A 22,273-nucleotide genomic window follows, 5' to 3' on the forward strand; every position below is an offset into this window, starting at 1 on the left:
AAACTAAAACTTAAAACTTGTTTACTTAACAGAAATGTCCTCTGGAGAAAACAACAGTGTTTATGGGATGTTTTGGAGTTAATGATTCTGCAAATTAATGGTAGCTATGAAAAACTACAACAATTTTTATATAATAAAGATTCACAAAGGGGAATTCATGGTTTGACTTGCAATGGCACTAAGTTTGAAGAAGGCTTTGTAGGAAATATCCATTTCCTATTATTTTACGATAATAAGCTAACTTCCAGATCACTGGAGGTTACCTTTATTCAGTGCTGCATTCTGCAAAAGAAAGAAAAAAGCATTATGCAGAAAGATATTTCAGAAGATTGGCTGGCTGATTGGAACATTAATACAAAAGTGCCTCAAGGAAGGGACAATAATTGAAAAATATGCTTGGAGATAAGGGATTACACACCGTGTTCAACATGCACATTCTGACTTCTTCAGAGAAACAAATAAGAATCTTTGATATAATTGTTTTCATGAAAACGATTGTTTTATTCAGACATTTCTTCCTAAAGTATTGTATTTCATGTTACAAAAATAAGAGATGCTGAGAAGTTAAATAGGAGAATGTTGAGTTTTAAGTGAAATGTAAACAGGGATTTAAAAGGACATATTAAACTGGACACATTTATTTACACAGTTCAGTAACTTACTCTACATTCGCTGACAAGCTATGCAGTCTTTGTTACAGTAGGTTGCACTATGATTTATCCAAAACTGGAAAGTAAAGTTTGACATGTTTATTTTTGTCTTCCATTATTTTTAGAATTCATTGTTTTCCATGTATTGTACTAAAACCAATATAATTTTAACATTGAGGGCTTGTTTAAAATCCTCTACTATGACTGGTAGGCTTGTAAAACATTATTAAAGTATAGTATTAATGTTTAAGAACTGGAGTTTCCACATACTGTACAATTAAAAAATAATGTAATATACTGCATATGAGAAGCTAAAATCAGTTGACTTTTAATGAATTCCACAGGTTATACTGTACTGTTGAAGCCTGATTACTGTGGCACATACATAATGCATTTGAAGCATTGGTTTTAACTGTAATTATCTCCATGGTAATTTACATTATTTTATAAGGGGCTGTATTATATATACATACTGACATAGTAATGAAATAAATTGTTTGCATGATACAAATCAAGAATGGCAGGCACATACAGTACATTAATACAGCAGCAGCACACAGACCCCAGTTAATCCCAGTCTTACACTCACCAGGGACTGTGACATCTGAGTAACATGGGGGTTCTTGTGCTGGTAGGCAGCGTTAAAACTCGACAACTCCCACCAGACCAGAGTCCCAGGCTGTCACTTCCATAAAGAAGCTTCTGTGACCTACGTGATTGTGACTCCTTATTGTCCATACGTGACTGTTAAGGCAGACCACATTCTCAGAGTCAACATTCCTACCAGAGCACATAGCCTTACCTGACCCCTCCCATCTCTATCTTCAGCACACTCACAGAGAAGAGCAATGCAATTATATACACTCAGGAACACATGGAATACAACTTACATAAACCTAGTCATTTCTTCTGTCTCCAGACTCATAGCATTACAATTTTAATGCACTACAAAATTACTAGACAAAATCCAAAATAATAGATCAGTCCACTTCCAGCAGTATTTACAGCCTTCAACATGCTGGGCATTGACTCACAGATACCCCCACAGGTATATGTGGATATATGGAACCACTCACTTCTTCCAACCATTTGCTCACTTAGAAATAGGCCGGGTATGCTACTGTCTGGACAAGCATGTGCCTGTTTACTGGTCTCTACAAACCAGATGCCACATATTAGCCCAGCTCATTCCACATATGGTCATTAGGGCTTGAATGGAAAAATATAGCATTCATGGAATAGTAATAGCAAGATAGCTATTGTTACTCAAGTAGCATGGTTTATTCAAACAGAATGTGCAATGTCCTGCTGTAATTGTGCTATGTCACAATAAGTCCAAAGGAAGGACTGAAACTAAGGTCTTAGTAATTGATTAATACAGCACCATATAGTCATAATGCAATCAAACAACATATTCTGTAATACCTAGTAAACTCCTGTCCTGATCATCACAGTTATATCTCCCATTGATTGGGAATACAATAGTTCCAATACTGTTTCTTCATGCCTGTGCCACAGTGGGGAGATTCAGTCCAGCTTCCATTATAAGTATGACATACTGTAAAGGTCCCATTCTCTTAACCTGGACATATTGACGTCTTTCTGTGTTTTTCTTCCTTTATTTGTACCAGGGTTAAAATTCAATAGGTTGAATCTTCTCAACTGTGCCCAATTATTGCAAAAATGTCACCTACAGTAAGTGTATCACAGATTAATTCTTTAAAATGACGTCAAAACATTTAATCCATTTCCAATATCTGTATTCTTTATTTGTTTAGAACATACATGCATAAGTACTGTAATAAGTTCCTGTTGATCCTCACTGAGTATCAGAGAAAACTGTATGTACTGTATGCATTTATGCATGGGGTATGTGAAGGAAAATAATAGCATAGAGGGACATTGCTGTATACAGTATACTCCCCAGACATATGGAGATTGACAGGGATTAGATTTGTCTCTGCCCCATTATTTGATATAATGTTAATTAATTTATTAAATAATATTAGAAATTGCTGCAGCAACAAAAAGAAAACATCCATTAATGTTTGTGAACTTGCGTATTCATCTTTTTATTAAAATAAACACTTTAAAAATGGCAGTCCCACTTGTTCATTAACTTTACATTTTCCTTTATCATGAGGCAGAATTAACATGCTTTTTTTATAATTAGAAATGTCACTGTAATAATATATCCTTTTAGAGAAATATATGAGATTTCTCATGTTTAATTTCGAAAGACCCCAGGGCATTTTAAGAGTTTGGAAATTCCCTAGTAGTGCATAAAACATATGACAGTAATCTATACCAGTTTATCACTTTAACATTCAATGCAACATTTAATTGCATTGAAGTCAAACATATATTTGAGATACCACTCTTATGGAATTTATAGCTAATATTTTACTGCCTTAACTTGCTTGTACAGTATATCGAACTAAAACTATTCTTTAAAATTGCAGCAGAGCATTACAGTGTAGGTGGTACTAAACACTGATTATTAAAGTTAAGATAGTGTTAATAACATACTGGAATGATTTTGTGCTTATATTGTATATCACTTATTATCATTGTTATCATTTTATTTTTTACAATATCCCCTGCGTACAATCTAAACTTCTTAGGATTTGGTCAATATATCTAGAAAGGTTCATACTGTATTGTTAAATCCTGCATTGCTGTGACCTAGTTTGGTATCAAGCAATTAGATCTTGATACTACAGCCATTTGACTGAATACTACTTAATGCAAAATTCAATACTGCATGGAATAAACAGCATCATTGTTAGGAGTTATCTGTCTATGTGCAAAATCTATCTTTATCCAAGATAATGATTTTTGTATATCCTTAGATAATCAGTCATTCATACCAGTGTACTGTACTATTGAATATGCTGTAAGTTAGTTATCCCTCCTTGAGAACAGTATTCAAAAACAGTGTGTGCTCCATAGAAATATTAAAACAATATTCTGTTAACTGTAGAAGGACAAATTGATAAGTTTCCTATTCATTTGGAATTTTATGTTTTCAATGTTGCTTGATGAATGTAACGGGTCATTATTATTGCTGTTAGGTCTAGGGAATAAGCTTTTTCACTTCAATGGCCATTTGCTTAAAATGTGTGTCTTTTTTCATTGCTATGAATAGCAATAATGTCAAATGGATATGTGCACATGGGTGATACAATGGTTATCGTCAAATTTACCATTTAATCGGTAATTATTACTAAAATGCTTTACTTTGTGGTAATGATTATTTAGTTGTTGTTGTTTTTTGGAGGAATGTTTGAAAAGAAATATAATGTAGATTTATAACATAGACCAAGGCTTTCACTTGAGAAGCTCTAGCAAACAGGTAGTGGACTGGAACATGACAGCATTCTTAAACTACTGAGACTTCAAATAACATACTGTATATATAAAAAAACATGCTAGAAAAGGTAGGATCGGGTATCTTTCTGAACATATTCACAATATTATTTGTAAAAAAAGATTTAATTTCCAGGTAAATTTGTTTTAGGACTTGATGAAGAATCTCTTTCGTGATGATTAAGTATCCTATTATAATTAGTGAGTTAATTGATACTGATTAATTCATAGTGTTTAAGCTACAAGCTTTTATTACTTGAATGTTGATGAGAACATTTTTTTTCCTGTTGCACATATGCAATAAAAACTGGAATAAAAATGGAACATCCAAACAAATTAAGTCTGATTATGTCAGTGCAGCTTGTTTCTATTACGACTATTGGTAAGCATGTTTGCAGAAAGATATGCATTTTGGGGAACATTTTTAGCAAAAGCTTTAAACTACTACACAATTGTGCTTATGTTTAAGGCTTTAGAAACTGGAGCTGATTTTAAAAAATCAGTCTACTGAACTGTAGTGAAGAGATGACTGGCCTTTTAGTTGCTTTGCGTTAAGCCATGGTAACCCTCAGATGTACAGGATAACTGCTGTAGTTTAAAAAAAATGTATTGCAATGTAACATTATTGCTTTTCCCTTATGTACATGTACTGTATGTGAACAAGTTTACCTTGATGTACTGTAGTGATTTGTAAGTGGAAAAGATTAATAGGAGATAATGGGGCCAAATGATTACTTTTTCTGCATAGGCAGCAGAATATACAAAACTAATTTCCTACTGAATGTCACATTGGGAAATACCCTCAAAACATCATTTCATATCATGTTTTTTTTCTTTCACAAAGATAAAGCTTAATATGAAGATCCTGTCCCTATTATATTTTTTCAGAATACCTCAAGGTCATATCAAAACTGAATGTAATTATTTTTGAGTACTTTTAGTGGAGCTATTCAAGTCTTTTTTGATGGTAAAAAGACACTTCTTTCCCATACTACACATAATACATCATTCTTTATTGTCCTAAACGTTTTGAAAATAATGTACTTGGTTCATATGAAAAAAATATATAATCAACAACCCTGAAGCATGAAAACAAACATATATGCTTAAAAAAGTGAGTTTCAATGTAGTCACTAGCTGAAAGGAAGCTGAAATTAGCTGAAATAATGTCAATATTGACATTATGCAATAATGTCACCTTTCAGCTTGTATGTATAAAGAACAAATCTGTAAAGAAGAAAAAAAACTTAAAACATTACATATTGAAAAAATAAATACATGATTGGTATATTGCCTAGAAATCTTATAAATTTGAGATTGTATTTAATAAAAAATGTACAGATGTACTGATGTTTTCTTAAGGATTTGAAGATCATTTTGCTTGTCAGTGTGATGCTGAGATTTCAAATTTAATTTATTTTAACATAAATATTTAGGGAATTTCAATAATAAATTGATGCTCAGTATATACAGTAATTTCTAGATTAGCAGAAACTCCTATTACCATCTTAATCTTATTATTTATATAATCTTAACATAGCCACATTCTTCCCCAAAAGATGTCAAGGAAAATCTGCAACATATTTAGAGCTTGAAATGTTTCTAGAACTTAAAAATCACAGTAAGGATAAACACTTCCAAATAATCCTTCCACAAGTAAATTTTGCATTTATAATTTCATTTCTGTTTACTTACTGTAATGTTCATTCTGATACTGTATGGATTCACAGCACTTTCTTGTTTCTTATGGACAAAATAATTAAGTGTTAACAAATCTGAATAGTTTCATATGAGTACATATGTGTCAGGCAGTTGTAAACTGTAGGTCAGAATGAACTGGTATAAAGTGGACAGTTTTATTTTTTTTATTTTTCTTGCAATGGCTCAGTAACTGTTCGCAGTCCTTTAAAAAAATAGAAGGAACAGGAATTCTGTGGGGGTTATTCTCTAATTGCTTGTTGTGCTTTAATTTGTGTCTTCACCTAGGTGTGCAGGGAGATCAGAAAAAATGAAGATTCCAAGTTACCAGTGGGGAAATGATATAGTGGTACAGTGCTGTTGCTGAACTGCTCTCTCTGATGGCTCTATGGGAGTGGATAACACTGAGCCTCCATTGCTGGGTTTTAGCTGCTGCAGTGCTTTCAGATCAGCATGCTAGCGGTCCCCTTGATTGGCTCCTTTCAGACAAAGGACCTTTCCACCACACGCAGGAATACACAGATTTTGTCGAAAGGAACCGACAAGGATTCTCTACGAGATACAAAATATACAGGTGAGTAGGGAGGACGAGGAAAAGAAGAATATTGAGGTTCCTCATGACTTTTTGTGGCATAAGGATTGGAACGAATCATAAAAGACTAATGGGGGTATCTTTGGTTGAAGATCTGTCAATAACAAGTAATTCATAAACTTAAACATTTTTGAAAAGCAAGCTTGTCATAAATGAGCATTCAAATAACATTACACACAATGCTGAATGTTGTCAAAATACATTCGGTGGAAATTAGTGAGTGTTGGTATTGAAACAACTGTAACAATATAATCCATTGGAAGCATTCATAATAATGACAGATATCTCTCATAAGATTAGCAAACTGAAGGTCTAGAAAAGAGAGTCATGTCCATATTTTCAGCCAGCTGAATACTTTTATTGAGTTTTGTGAAGTTTTTAATATTAAAAGGTATCTAAATTACAGTAGGTACAATCCTAAGAAAATTATTTTAGAGTTGCCATATTCGTAGCTTGGTCCAGACAGGTTTGGGTTTAAGAAAGACGGTGATGTCCTCTTGATTTATTATAATGAAATCAGCAAATGTACTCATTTATTATTGACATTTATCCTATTAAATACCCAAACAGGTATTGTTACTGTATAAAACAATAACCAGACTAAATTAATGCAATGAAGTTGTGTACTTGTATGCACCTTGTGCACCATTATCTCTCCTAATTATTTTTTTAAATAATTACAGTATAAGAAACTAAGTATGATACTGTATCTTTTGCTTTTTCACAAAATACTGTGAAATTATTTTCTTTCTGTCATAACTTTAATATATTGTGCCATCTTTATAATTTATAAAATTTTCAATGCTTATGTACAGTAGTCAAAACATTAAAGTCTACTCAGGAGGTTGCAGGTTCAAATCATGGGTGGGACATTGCATTTGTACCCTTGAGTAAAATACTTCATTTAGATTGTACTGGATCAGATTATATTGGATTGTAAAATGCCTTGCTCTAAATGGATACACAATTAAGTAGCTTTGGATTAAAGAATCACCCAAATACTTTTATAACAATTCTGGTGCAGGCACTCACAGCTGCCTTGTGGTTACACATCACTATTTGGCAATGCATGACATAGCAACGACTTTGAATATATTAGCGACGCAGAAAGGTAGTTGTTTGACTATATTTCATATTCTTTTCATGTAGGTCTCTTTTAATATGAATGGCAATTTTCAAGATATGTCATTCATTCTCATATAATATTGATATGTGCATTCAGCAGGAATAAAAATATGGGATCTGTGATTGCAAAGTGGCCAAAAAAATCCCCTCAAGAATAATTGTGTAAATACTGCATTAAACTCTCTAGCTATAAGATTTAACAGTGTGATTCAATATTATTTAATGACATATAAAGGTGATAAGGGATTGTATTTCTATTGGACTTACGTTGCTTGTTTTGTTTACAGCACCTTGTATGAATTAGTAGGCGTTGGCAAAGAATTAATTAATGAGTTAAATGTATATTGTACATACAGTACGCATTCATCACATTCAAAAAATGTATTCTCTTTTATTCTAAAACTCACTATTTTTTTAAGTGAATATTTGTAACCAAAACCTGAAGGCTCAAGCTTAATATTTTTATGGGTCGCCAAAGGTTAATGTTAACAAACACAGCAAAGAAAAAAATAATGACTAAATTATTTTATTGATTAAACATTCACCTTTCCTGATTTGATACTTACAGAAGTGGCAGCAATCACAGTCAAAAGTCAACTTTGTATATTGGGATGGTGCAATTGATATTCAGTGAACTTTGCTCAAGGTCCGTGTATTTGGTTAGGTATCATTGATAGACAACACAGTCAGGACTATCAAAGGACATTAACATGCCTTGACAAAAATGGGCAGCAGCTTTTTAACATAACTGCTTTTATTAATAATAATGCTGCCTCCATTATATTTGATTTGTTAGTAAGGATGATGTTGACTTTGTGATGTGATTGTTGGCTTTTTGATACATGTAAGGCTTTGAATATAGACATATAAGGTAAAAGTTTGTCGTTTGCAGTGTCACTTCAATGTTGTATTGCAAACTTCATGCATCATTTCAGATACTGCTATATTTCAGTACATACTGACATTTTGGGGAGTACTGTGGGATATTTTTGACTTATGGACATGTACTTCCAACTCTAACATAATTGGCCTCAAAGTAGCATCGCTAATGAGTCTCCTCCTTCGTGTCACGCCCTCTGCAGCCAGAGGGCGCTCCTTCTCTGTCCTGTCCCTAGTTTCCGGTCTGCTGTCCTTCCTGTCCCTCTCTTCCTTGGGCTATATATTTCCAGGTCTTGCACTCTGTCCGGGCTCAGCATTGACGTTCGGATGTCCTGAGAACCGCCTAGCACCAGGGCGCCCCACGTCCGCTCCCTGAGGGCATAGGTTTCTATACGGCATTCCTGAACTCTTTGCACTATGAGCCCGGGCCTTTTCCCCGTCTCGCCGCTACGCATATGGGTCTTTTTCCGCTCTCCTGCTCCCCACGGTTTGTCCCTTTGGACGTCCGTGACACTTGGATGGCTATAAGGTGTTTTTATACTCTCTCTTTCTCTGTGCCTTTCTACAACTCTATGCCTGATTTGTTCTGAATGCTCCTTGGTTTTCTTGGTTGAATCTTTGCTCAAAATTGACTACCTGACTAATGGACCTTATCTACACAGACCAGATCAGATAGAGAGGCAAGACATTACTTCACCAATTGAATTAGGAGCTTAAGGAAGTCCAAAATGTACAGCACCAGAGTGGTGTTAGCCAGAGGTTCCAAAAAGTGACTTGCAATATTGAGTGACCAAATATCTATGACCCCACCTTAGTGTCTCATCTGAAAGATGATATCTCCTAACAGTCACCACAATGGGGCAGAGGTTGTCCAAAGGGAAAAGCACCACTCACTGGTCCAACAAAACCACTTGCTCCAACAACTTGCTTGTCCTTCTCAATGGCTAGTTCCAGCCTTTTTTAGGCATTGAGATCTGACAAGATTGTACTACCATGTGGTAATAAAACTGCCATGCATGGATGATACTTGTGGTGTACATAGTTTTTACAACTCTATTTTTAGACTTTTAAGACTTGACATTACAATATAACTTATTTTTGACTAATGCTAATTTGGAAATATTACAGGTGACAATATTATTTTGACACCAAAGTTCTCCTACAGAGTTTCTTTCTCTTTACAAATAAGTTACAATTTTCCATTACATCATATGCTTTTGTATCAGAACAGTTAATGTACACATGCCTATTTTCACAGTTTTAATGGTATTTAACAGCAACAAAGAAGTAGCCATAACACAATGAGCTGACTCATTCCTCTTTCAATTTTCTAACTGTTCCCTTGATTGTACTAAGACTACTAGAAAGTATAAATATTGTGGTAGTTTATCTTTCTTTGTGGTAAATATTTATTTTTTAAAAATCATTCTGTATTCTCTTCTAAATGAAAAGTCATTATTCGGAATGGACAGGTTAAGAACAGCTGCAAAAGCGTTTTATTGTAGAACAACCTTAGATGCTGCTGAGCCTGCTCAGGGGTTAAGATAAGACAAGCAGAGCTTATCATAGCCAGGTAACTGAAGGAGCATATAATAGAGGGGGATTTACTGTTTCAATTTGCACTTACACATCATTTATGTGCCGCACTTTCCTTTACTACAAACAAATTGAATCAGTTAAAAATCTGAGAATGCTTTATTGAAGTGCGCAATCTGTATTTCTAGAATGTGTCTGCTTGTACAGAACAGAAATCAAGGTGGCCCACAACTTTGTGCTTTGTAATTAACCTGCCATCTTTTTTCTTTTTAAACCCAACTTGACCAAGTGTTTAATAAATCACACATCTGTCTTTTTTAATATTTTATTTTATTGCTTCAGAAATAGAGCTTAGTGTGTATGCTGAAATTACAAAAATAATTCAAAAGTATGCAGAGCTTATCTTACATTTCCATCATGCTCCCAGTTAGATTAGCATGAACACTGCCTTGGTCATGTAGAAGAACCTTTCAATACTTAAAATGCCCTTAAGGAAGTATAGGCAAAACTACTCTTTGTTGGTGATGTCTCCAATTGTATCTATAAAATTAAATATTATTGAATTATCTATTATGGCCATATTTCTATCTATAAGTTTAAACTACCTCATACCAGTTTACATAGCTGTACATTTACTTGAAGCGTTGTGTTGGAACTGCCTTGTATAGACTATAAAAGAAGTGTCCCTTTGAACCCTCAACCTTCCAATACTGAGTCCTTAACCCCAATTACTGCCCAATTCTTTTTCCCGGAACATTATTTGTCATATGATAATATTGTCCAGCTTTGTACTTGTGAAAAAACAAGAATTTGCTTTTAGCCATGTATTTCAAATAAATGTCAAAAACACAAAATTCTGTTTACTAGATATAATATGTTCTAAATGTTACAATTTTACCTGAGATTGTAAAAAATGAAAGCATTTCTCAGTTACAATAAAATATACTAAATAATTCTGTGGGAAACTTCAGTTTAAAACAGTAGGAAAGAAAAAGGCTTTAACTTACAATGAGGCTCTGCTGTGAGTGAACAACTAATGATTTAAAAAAATCTGTTCTTGAGAATATTTTTCATAGCTCAGGCACAAACTACAATCTGGTTACATTTTGCATCTCACCGTCATTTTTATATTAGAGCATTTCAGTATGACAATGTAATAAAAAGAAAGAAATTCTTGCCATGAAATGTACTGTAATAAATTATAATATTGTTAAGTGTTTCATGAAGAATTTAAGACTTACATACAATAATGTGAACGAATGAAAATAAATCAATGTATTGATGAGACTAAGTTACAATATGTGTAAAATATGGTTTTACGACTAAGAACAATATTTCTATCATACTAAAAGAGATTCACAAGCGTGAATTGTTACATTGTTACAATTGTTACAATGTAAAAGGGTCGGTTCATGTTGTTCATGGATTGACAATGATGCACTAAACATACCTGGAATTTTAATCTATTCTGTGGTATAAATTGGAGGTTTTACAGTATTGCAGTGCCCCCATAAATGACTGTATCAAAATGTCTTTATGTACACAGTAGCAAGTTCAGTTTTCCATTATAACTGAATAACTAACCTAATAGAAATGATCACAGAATATAAGTACAGTATGATATGAACTTAAAAATTATAAGCTTGCTAATCAAGCTTTAAAACTTTTGAGAAAAATGTTTAACATTTTAAAACGCTTCTTTATATTATTACATAAGCAATGATCAATTATTAGTGATTACCAACAGTCTTTATCATGAGAAAGCTTTTTAAATGAGATGATATACTCACTTAAAGATTTACACTTAGTTTCAGATTGTTTTTTACAAACTTCTGTAATTTTTAACTTAAGTCCTGTCACAATATTAGTCCCCCCTCCTTAAGGGTGCTCCAGCCCTTTCACTCAAGACTTTATTCTATGCACCTTCTCCCTATTCCCAGCCCACCTTAAAAGCCAGGCACTGACGCTCATCCGGGCTCTGTATCTGATTTCCGTATCATGCGAGTCCGGGACTTGGAAGCGCCTGGTCCCGTTAAGGTTTTAACCTCTGTTCCCGTTCCTGTTCCCCGTCCGCCAGTTCCGACCCGGCCTTCGTGGTTTTAATTCTTTGTTCTGATGGATCTCCTGGTTTTGGACTTATCCTTGCGTTTTGGATACTCTAAGGACTTCTCTTTTGGATTGTTCGCCTCAGCCACACCTCCCCCGTGCACCAGCGCACCTTGGACACGCCCCCCTGTCTTCAGCCCTGTTTTCCTGCATGACGTTTCCCCAGTGTTTCCCCACTCCGTCGGACTGTGTCGTCCGCATAGGGTCCGGAAAGAACTGTTCGTTACAGAATGCAGAGCCAACACCTGGACCCCGCGGACGGCACCCTGGCAGCCTGGATTCCATTGTTTTTTTTTCCTTTCCCTTTTTTTTCTTAGGGCTTCGGAGCCGCACTGAAAAGGAGGGGCGTACTGTCACGATATTAGTCCCCCCTCCTTAAGGGTGCTCCAGCCCTTTCACTCAAGACTTTATTCTATACACCTTCTCCCTATTCCCAGCCCACCTTAAAAGCCAGGCGCTGACGCTCATCCGGGCTCTGTATCTGATTTCCGTATCATGCGAGTCCGGGACCTGGAAGCGCCTGGTCCCGTTAAGGTTTTAACCTCTGTTCCCGTGTTACAGGTCAGATTTGTGTGTTTTCCAGCAATATTTTGTTCTTGAATAAATTATTTATAGAAAATGGTATCATTTTTATCAATAGACCTTTTTATTTTTTTTTACTTTTCTTCTGTTAGGAACTTACTGTACTTGAATGTTACCTACCTGTTTAGGCTAAGCTTTCAGTTTTCAAAAGAAACCTTTTGTGATGTTTAATATACTGTATTAGTGTTTGTAGTCATTGTTCCTGCTGCTGGCAATACTTTTGCTAAAAATACAAATAAGGATTATCAGTAATGTTTTATTTGGTCACATTTTTTTTCTTTAATCACAATGATTCTTTCTTTGCAGAGAGTTTGGACGATGGAAAGTGCATAACCTGGCTGTTGAGAGAAGAGATTTTCTTGGCTCACCTTTACCTCTTGCCCCTGAGTTAATAAGAAACATCAGGCTGCTGGGACGCAGACCAAGCCTTCAACTGATTATTGAAAATCTCATAAAGAAATATGGAACCCATTTCTTAATGTCAGCCACATTAGGAGGTATAATCAGTTTTGCAAATGATAAAAATTCCAATTAAGTAGAAATATAGATTTATTGTACTAGGATAAAAATGAAATGGGGAGGATATGGAGTTTGACATGCAACAAAATTTAAATCCAACCTAAAAAAACTAAATTAGCAACAAAACTGTAAAATTAAAGAAGCGATCAACAAAATCCCACCTATGATGTGTAAAAAGAAAATTATACGGATAGATTTTTATAAGTTCTGTTTTCATTCTAGTTATACAAATAAAATAACTCATGTTACTCAAAATAACTCATGTTAAAATGACTGATGTCAATGAGGGAAATAAGCATTATGGTTTAAGTATATTAATTTTAAAGCAACGACATATGTGAAGTGGTCATGCGTCTTTTAAAATCTCCAATTCAAGTTTAATCTATATAGTAGATTGGTAGATACTATACTGCCAATGATAAATACAGTAGATATAAAGATCCCTTGCTTTTTATAGACATGCTTTCACAATTGCACAATGAAACTCAATAATGCACAATGAAATTCGTCAATAAGTGAAAATTATTGAGCTACAGTACATACTGTATGTCATCACACTCCCACATAATGCTTATTTTGGAAAGGCAGCCAACAACAAAATGTGCCATGGTTGTAAACTATTTGAATAAGTATAATACAGGACTTTATATATTCCTATCCAGCATTCACAGTTATAATACTCTAGACCAATCCCAACCTCCACATTGGGCACCCATTAGCTTATGCCTCACTGTGAGTTTAGACTATTTAATCCTCTTGGCTACACTGTTGCTTTTAAGAAAAGTGAGTTCATGCCCAAAACACAGCTGTACTAATGCATTACATATTGCTTTGTTCTCTGACTTTCCTGAACTTAAATTTCTCACTTTGTTGTCTCTTTTGTTATTGTTTTGTCACCCCACTCCCCCCAAAAATAAAAGTGAACAATTAACACCAACAAAAACATTTGAATTACGGCTAAGGAATGAGTTTTTTAGTTCATTTCGGACAAATTGTAGAATACAGAATTGTGCAGTCCTGCCTGGTGGTGCAATTAAGACTTACATTTTGCAACCACTGTGCTGCTGCACACTTATGTGCTGTCAGTCTAGGTTAAATATTCATGCAAAAAAACTTGAAAAAAATATATATACTGTATGTTTTTTAAAAAAACTAATAGATAACACTAAAACTCCCAGATTCCCAAACAGATCACTTAAAACCTCAAATAGGTTTTTGCAATGTCAGCTTTTCTTGATCAAATCATGAATGGGTTAGTTTATTATAATTTATTTTTAGATTTTGTGCTGAGGTGCAAAAAGAGTATGCTATAAAATTTAATGTTTATTAACCTGTTAGTGTTAGTGCTTTCATATGCTGATCATATACTACCCACAACAATTGGTCAAACAATGTTGTATATAAAATGCTTTTTTTATGTCATTACCACAGTGACAATTCCAAATTTGATTTGGAATCTAACAATGGTAATAATATTTTTATAACGTTTATTAAAAAAAAGTTTTACAAACACTAAATGCTTTACACAAAAATGATTATTATTCTGTGTGTATACAGTATAGTAATTAGAAAACCAGTAATTTTGTTTTATGTTGTAATTACTGTTAATACAGTATCTATATTTTAGTGGCAAAATAACCATATCTGTTATTACAAGTCTAATATAGTTGCCATTTCACTGCTTATTGCATAATATTGTGAGTCATACATGTGTTGTATCAGTAACATTAATGGCTCTACAGTACTATTAAACAGGCACAGTTTTAAATGTTTTCACAATGAAAACTTTCTTTTTCCCCACATTACTCATTATTGCAGCCTTGCATAACTCTAATTGGACAACTGATTGTATGGGAAATGTAGTTTCTTAGTTCATGTATGAAATGCCACAAGTTAAATTAAAAACTACATTGCTTAGTGATGTTTTTTTGAGAGCAAATTTAATTTTCTATTACACTGGAGAGTAAGAATTATATGTAATATACAGTATATAGAAACAAATGAATAAGATTTTTGCCCTTATAATTGCTTGCAGAGGAATTGAAAATAAAACAATGGCATGAATAAAAATTGCTGAATGAAAACTTATATTAAATTACTTTGAAATGCACCAAAATATAATATATTATTAATCAAAAACATTTTGTTGAGAATATTGTAGCATTGTGTTGAAATTGTGGTTCTTAAAGAGAATCTCTTGTGCTTACTGAATCTTTAAGGGATTGGGTAAAATGTGGACCGATGGAACACAAGAATGCACACAATAAATGAACAGATTTGAGTGTTTACTTAAAGTGGTTTATTTTTATACAGTACATTATAAAAAACAACCACAAAACGTCTAGGGAAAGGGAATCAACACATTTAATTATAAATTTGTCTAAATTAGTATTTTGATATGTATTTTGTTTAGTTTGTACTACACAAAAAATAAGAACATTATCTAAAACCACAACTTGGTTTTTCCATTCTGATGGCTTTGCCCCCCTGCATTTAAAATCACTGGTCCTGCCCAACCTTGGTGGTAAATAAGGACTTATAGTATGTAACTTAAGTTTATTTCAGTATATGTTGTTTGTTGTTTGTAATTTGAACCTTGCAAGTGTTCAATGTAGTTAAAATGAGTAATGTTAAAACCTTCCACAAATAACCACAGCAAGTGACCAAGTTAAAGAATTTGATGCAGAAAATGTTTATGAAGAAGGAAGAATACTATTCTGTACCTTACTGCTTATTTTCAGATATCACTACCAGGTACAGTATATAATATATTATATAACATTCAGAAACATTATTATATTGTTTTTTCCTTTAGTTACATGTTTCCAGATTAACTGGATTTACAGAAGTAGGCTTCTAGTACATGAATATTACAGTACTATACTTCAAAGTACCATACATAGTTTTATAATAATTGAGAGCTTTCAATCTAACAGATCCAGCCACAATACATTTTAAAATAATAATAACAATTACAATAAATATGATTATTATACTAAAAGAAAATAAATTAAACTACTGATTCAATAATATCTTACAAAATACAATGGCCCCCTATTGATCTTCTTTGAGAAAGTGAAGGTCTAAATTCGGCATACTGAACAAACAGTAGTATACAGCAAATACACAAATATGCAAAATGTATACATGCTTTTTAGATGGTTGCATCTGTATATAGTTGTAGACAAAATCCACCTCTGTTTAAAATGAGTTAATTCATCTGAAATATTCATGGCTACTCACTACAATGTTAAGTGTTCAAAAACATTAAAGTAACTGTGTACAGTTTAGTGGAAAATACTGATTAAATATTAATATTTAATATATAAAGTAAATCATTTGCTGAATAATTGTGCTTCAAAGACCATAACTTGTGTTTATAATTATATGCATGCATATTTTTTGTTTTGGAAATGCAGTTAGAATAAAAAATTAAATACTGTTGGATATAATGTGATCACTATTGCTTTATCTCAGAATTCATCTAGAAAAGACAAATCATATGAACCTTTGGGTAATACTGTAAAATAGAAAAAAAACAATACACTAAAACTAAAATACATAAAACATTAGCATTATCTGGTAGACAATATTTAGTTTTCATAATTAAAAAAAACTTGTTTATGTTTTATGCACATAGGCAAAAAAACAGCTTTTTTAAAATTACCTTAATATACTGTATACAGTAAGTTTAATCAGTGTAGTTTGAAGTGAAATCTATAGCAAACATAAGGACTGTTATTAAAAAAGAGAAATATTACATTTTTGACATCCATAAGCAGATCAATCTTTGTCAAAGGTCATGGCATAACATCAATCAAAGCTTCACATAGAGAAATATACTGAATATACAAGAACATCTTAGTTTCCAAGACAAATGGGTTTATTTTTTAGAAAATAACAAAACCTTTATCTGCTTATAACTCATAAAGGTCAATTATACAGTAGGAATTTTATCAAAGAATAGACACCTTGTACCAGCACAACACAAGAACACAAGAAAAACTTTTATGTTGTAGTAACCATATTAAAAGAGAATGGATAAGAAGGGCTATAGAATAATTTAACAAAGGAACATTGTTTTATTCTCTGGCATTCTTTTTGTTTTCGAAGTATCCATACACATACTGTACATCTAACATGTCAAACAATTCAAAAACAAACCGATTTATTATATTGTTTTCTCTAAATTGACCTTTATATTTATTTACAGATGTGTGGTAATATGTCACAGTCCCCATGTATCACAATTTGAAGGAACACCATCTCCCACAACAAAATATCAGATATCACAATAATCTCTTTGGGCAGCCAAGCATTTTGGGGAAGTTTTTCCTTTAAGACTCTAACTGGTGTTAACCTTACTTACCTAGTCCAAGTGGTTTTGAGAGTCATATTTGAGTAGGTTTTTGCACCCAAATTGAGTAACATTGTCTCAGTACTGATTATGTTTATGTTCTGTAATTTGTAAATTACCCATAATATTTGGAAAATATACAGTATAATACAATTTTGAAAAATTCACAACTATATAAATATTTTCTTACAGTCTTTAATGAGGTTCCTAGACAGCTCAAAAGTTAAACCTTTATCCCCTTTTGGGCTTAATCATTGTCTACAAGAAAATATACTTTGTGTTTTGCATTGTGTGATAATGGACGTGTAATTAATAGATTTATTTTCTTGAGATATTTGTTTTTACACAAATCGGTGACATTGAGTTTCATACGCAGGAGAAGAAGCACTGACCATCTTTGTGGACAAAACAAAACTGAGCAAGAGAGCAGATGTGAATGACTATGCCAGCAACAGCTCCATCGTCACACTAGAAACTCTTCATCAGCTGGCTGCCTCCTATTTTATTGACAGAGAGAGTACTCTTCGTAAATTACATCACATTCAGATTGCTTCCACTGCTATCAAGGTATGTTTTGGCGTAGAGCTTACATCAGTAATGATTTTTCCTGGATTTGCATTAATCAAAGATCCTCCCAATCAGGTTACCACAGCCTGTTTTTCCTTCACAATTACTGTAATGATCTTAACTCTGATTTTCTTTCTTTAGAAAAAAGGGGGAAAAATCCTCTTGCAAAATCTACTTCTGATCATTCGTGGCTGTCTTTACCTTTCTGTGGCTCAAACTTAGAAAATCCACTGAAACTGTTAAACTTTAGTCGATTTTAAGTTTGAAAATCAATTAATGTAATTTACAAACCGTAAATCCTCACACTTGGACATTTTTTTTGCTTTAATATAACTATGGATTACTTGTCACGCAGCAATACAGAATGCCGCTATACTTGTTTTTTCTTTACAAAACCAGTTCATACCTAGTTTTTGAGCCAGCTGTTGAGTTTGTCGAATACATTTGTAATAAAAATTTGCTTTTAACAAAAAGGGGAGAAACTGATAGCAGTAAGGAAGTAATCCACAGGCAAGACACCAGACAGATAGGAAAACTGTTAGGATTTTTCAAATTGTTCTGCCAGTCTACCTCAAAGTCATCCTGGAGGTACAATTATCTAGACTGATTGAGTTCCTTCTGTAGTGAATTTAAAAAATGTTAAGGAATTTCTAAGTTGGAATATCTCCTGAAGTTATAATACTTTTTCTTATGTGCAGTGTTTTGCAAAAGGTATTCATACCCTTTCTATGGTGTTCAATTTTGTAAAATGACAGATCTTTTTTAAAATGTATTTATTTATTAACCTTAAGTAAATACGTGTTTTTTTAATATTATGCTGAGCTCACAGTTGACTTATGAGACATTTTGATTGAGGTTTTTATTTAGCATTAACATTGAATACATTAAGGACATACTTCTAATTTATTTATCATTTTATTTATTTTAACCAACAATTTAACAGATTGTGATCTCTATAAGGGTAACAATAAAGGATATTTTCAACACACCCCCTAGTGTATTTCATGCCACCTGAAAATGTGAAAATGGTAAATAAAAAATACATTTTATGAGATATGTCTGCACAAGGAATACCACTAGTAAAAAAAAAAATTTGCAAATCTATATAAAACAGAAAAGGAAAATGTATTTGAGTGACTCTAATAGCAGTTTGTACATTGGTATAATTAGTTGCTGCAGCCCTCACCAGGACAAGTAGACAGTAACTGGATGGATGTATAATTAGCTGTCTTGCTGAGTTGGAAATAGGGTAGTCTTAATGTATTTTTTTTTATTTTGTGCTTTTTAAGTAGAGGGAAAACGCTGTTGTAATGTATACTGTCAAGTCTTGCATTCAAATCTCAATTTCTGTCAGCTCAAAGTGCCCAACCCTGATAAATAAACCTCCAACTCACCAACATACACCAAAAGGTTAGTCAACCAACCAAGAGAAGTTCCAATGCTTTTGAGAGTCTCAGATTGGCCTCTCATACCATACTCTCAAACCTGTCATACTGTCCTGCACGGGATGCCAGTCCATTACAGACCAATGGAGGAAGGGAGAATTTAGAACAACTAATGAAATCGAACCAGCATGTCTGTGGAAGGTGGGAGCTACTTAAGCTACTTACAAAAATCCTATGCAAACCTGAGAGAATATACAAATATCACACAGGAAGTGTCAGACCCTAGAGCGATTAGGAAGAAGCAGCTCACCCCTGTACCACCCACATTTCACATATAAAAAATTGATATTCATAATGTATTAGCATTTTATATTAAATTATCAATGCTAACGGTTTTGCATGTGGGTGGAAATGGGGGGTGATGAAACTGTGTAAATCAGAAATGGACGGAGTGGTTAAGTCAATAAGTGAAATAATTACTCATAATCCCCAACTTGTAAGTGCTTTTTCCAGAATATACCTAAGCAGTTGGTGTAATTAGAGGCACGTGAATTCTTTTTTTCTCTGCCACAGCTTTGGTGAAAAGAGTAATAATCCAGGCACACTTGGTTAAACAAATATTTATTACAATGACAAGACACCAACTACACAACACACCACAAAACATACAACAAACACGTTACTCTATGTACAGTATTTACCGACAAGGCATTTCAGAAACCTAACATTCTGGTCACCCAGAAAACCCCAGACAGATACTAAGCAGTAAACTCTTACTGCCTACAGAGGCAACATAAGAGATAAGCTGCCTCTTTCTTATGACACCAATCCCACCTCTGGTGCCTGTATTGTGTTTAGAGGTCCCAGAGTGTGGTTTGTCTACAATTGAGATGCCAGAGCCCATTTCCAATGACTTCCAGCACAAATTAAGCACAGGTTGTAATATTCCACTTTCCTGTGGGAAGTTATTTAAATAGTTTAATGCTATTTCATTAGTAATTGATATTACATCTCCTATGTGGTCTGATTTAAACTTTACTAGTTTTGCCAGAGAAGAAAAAGTGAAAAATCAAATTAACATCATAAATACAAAATTAAAACTGAAATGATCTTTATATGTATATATAGTAGTTATAATGCGTCTTTAAGAATCTAGATACAATGGGTAACACCAAGCAAGTTGATGTTTGCTGAGATGCAAGGTTCCCAGATTCAGTGATCAAAGCAATATTAGTTTACCTTGGTTTACCTTAGTAAATTCCTTAGTTATGTCCTGGGTTATGGATTAGCTGTCATCAACAGTCAAGGAACAAAGCATAAAACAGGCAGACCAAAAGAGAAAGAGAAAAGGACACAGCAGAGGAAGACAGAAGGAGATAGCTCCTTGTCCTGAGCATCCATAAAGACCAGATTAGAGTAAAGTATTTGAACCATTGAACCAAGAGACCTTGCTTTTCTGTTGTCATTAGGAATTTTGTTTTCCTGTAATTTTGCTTTCCTAAATTATTTTCCTTTGAAAATAATTCCTCAGTTAAAAAGTGGGTGCAATTTTAAAATAGGGAGATGAGTATCCCATTCACTTTGTATAATCCAAGTTCGCAGATGGAGAGATTTAACTGCAGGTTGTATTCTGTGTAGTTTAGAAGGCAGCTTTATCTTATTTTGGCTTTTGTAGGCATCATATAAGTGTTGAATACTTGGTAACAGCCTAGGATTTATGTGAGTGGTCAGGACTTAGACCTCTGGGATGCCTAATTTGTAAATAGCCTAAGATATATGTTTAATGTTGTGTGTTGTTTAGTGTGTCATTGTTAATAAATATTTGTTGAGTGCTTGAATTACTCTTTTCACCAAAATTGTGTTAGAGAGCAAAGAATTCAGGCTCCTCTAATTATACAAACCATTATATAAGATATATTTTTTGCAAAATAATTTGTAAGCTGGGGGTTATGATTGTTTATTTTTCTTATTGATTAATCCTCTCTGTCATTTCTGATAATTCTCTTTTTTCGTAAATTTGTAATAATATATTGTATGTGTATGGCTGCATAAATACTACTTGGGAAGGCTGGTAAGTTTTTGGACGAATGTATTCAATACATTTATCATCTGATTTTGTAATGTGTTATAGGTAAGCATATTTAGTCAGTAAGGTGAAAAGCAAATAAGGTTTTTGAATTGTTCTGTTCATTTTATTAGGTATAATGAATCACCTCAATAAAAGAGGTGATTTTCCTTTTCTTAATGTTTATTTGTCACTTAGCCACATTTCACATTGTAACCAATAAATCTGAGATAGGGACACAATTCGAAAAAATCCTCCAAACACCAAGAGAATGTACTGTATATCTGTCACGCTGCTTTTTTCTGCCAAATAAGATAGAATAAATAATTACTATATCCTAATTAAATTAAATATAAAAGTGTCTGAAAAAATAACAATTTGGAGAGAAAAGCTTTCTCAATGGGTACATCAAAAAAGAGAGTAATTTAAGGTTTAATTTAGTAAGATGATCAAATATGTCTGTTTACACTTAATGGGCTTTGCATCCTTTTAATAATCACTATGAGGATGATAAAAAAAATATTAGGATGGCTTTTATATTAATTAACTTCAACTGAATTTCATAAAATGATATAAAAACAAGATGAAATCCTCATGAATATGTAGGAAAAAATACCAGCATAATATGTTATATTATTTCTTAAACATGTGAATTGGATACACACACAGGACATACCTGTACACAGGAAATCTTGCCCATTACTTTGGAAGTTCAACTATTCTTGTGAGAAAAATAGGAATTGGACTAATGTTAAGGCTTAGGCTTCAGCCATCAAACCTTTCCGAGCATTTCAGCTTGACGTTATAAGTACTTTGTATTTCTCACATTAGATTAAGTGTTGT

General features: G+C 33.3%; 1 protein-coding gene across 1 annotated transcript in view; it reads left to right on the forward strand.

Moving 5' to 3' along the window:
• The window catches only part of LOC102682720 (BMP/retinoic acid-inducible neural-specific protein 3), a 32,688-nt gene that overhangs the window by 4,774 nt on the left and 5,641 nt on the right, over positions 1-22,273 (forward strand). The window contains exons 2-4 of the mRNA XM_015355439.2: positions 6,006-6,291; positions 12,844-13,034; positions 17,790-17,980. Coding sequence (XP_015210925.1) covers positions 6,098-6,291; positions 12,844-13,034; positions 17,790-17,980 — 576 coding nt within the window. The 5' untranslated portion in view covers positions 6,006-6,097. The remainder of the gene's footprint in view (positions 1-6,005; positions 6,292-12,843; positions 13,035-17,789; positions 17,981-22,273) is intronic.

This window comes from Lepisosteus oculatus, chromosome 9 (genome assembly GCF_040954835.1).
Source record: "Lepisosteus oculatus isolate fLepOcu1 chromosome 9, fLepOcu1.hap2, whole genome shotgun sequence".
NCBI classification, from domain to species: Eukaryota; Metazoa; Chordata; class Actinopteri; order Semionotiformes; family Lepisosteidae; genus Lepisosteus; species Lepisosteus oculatus.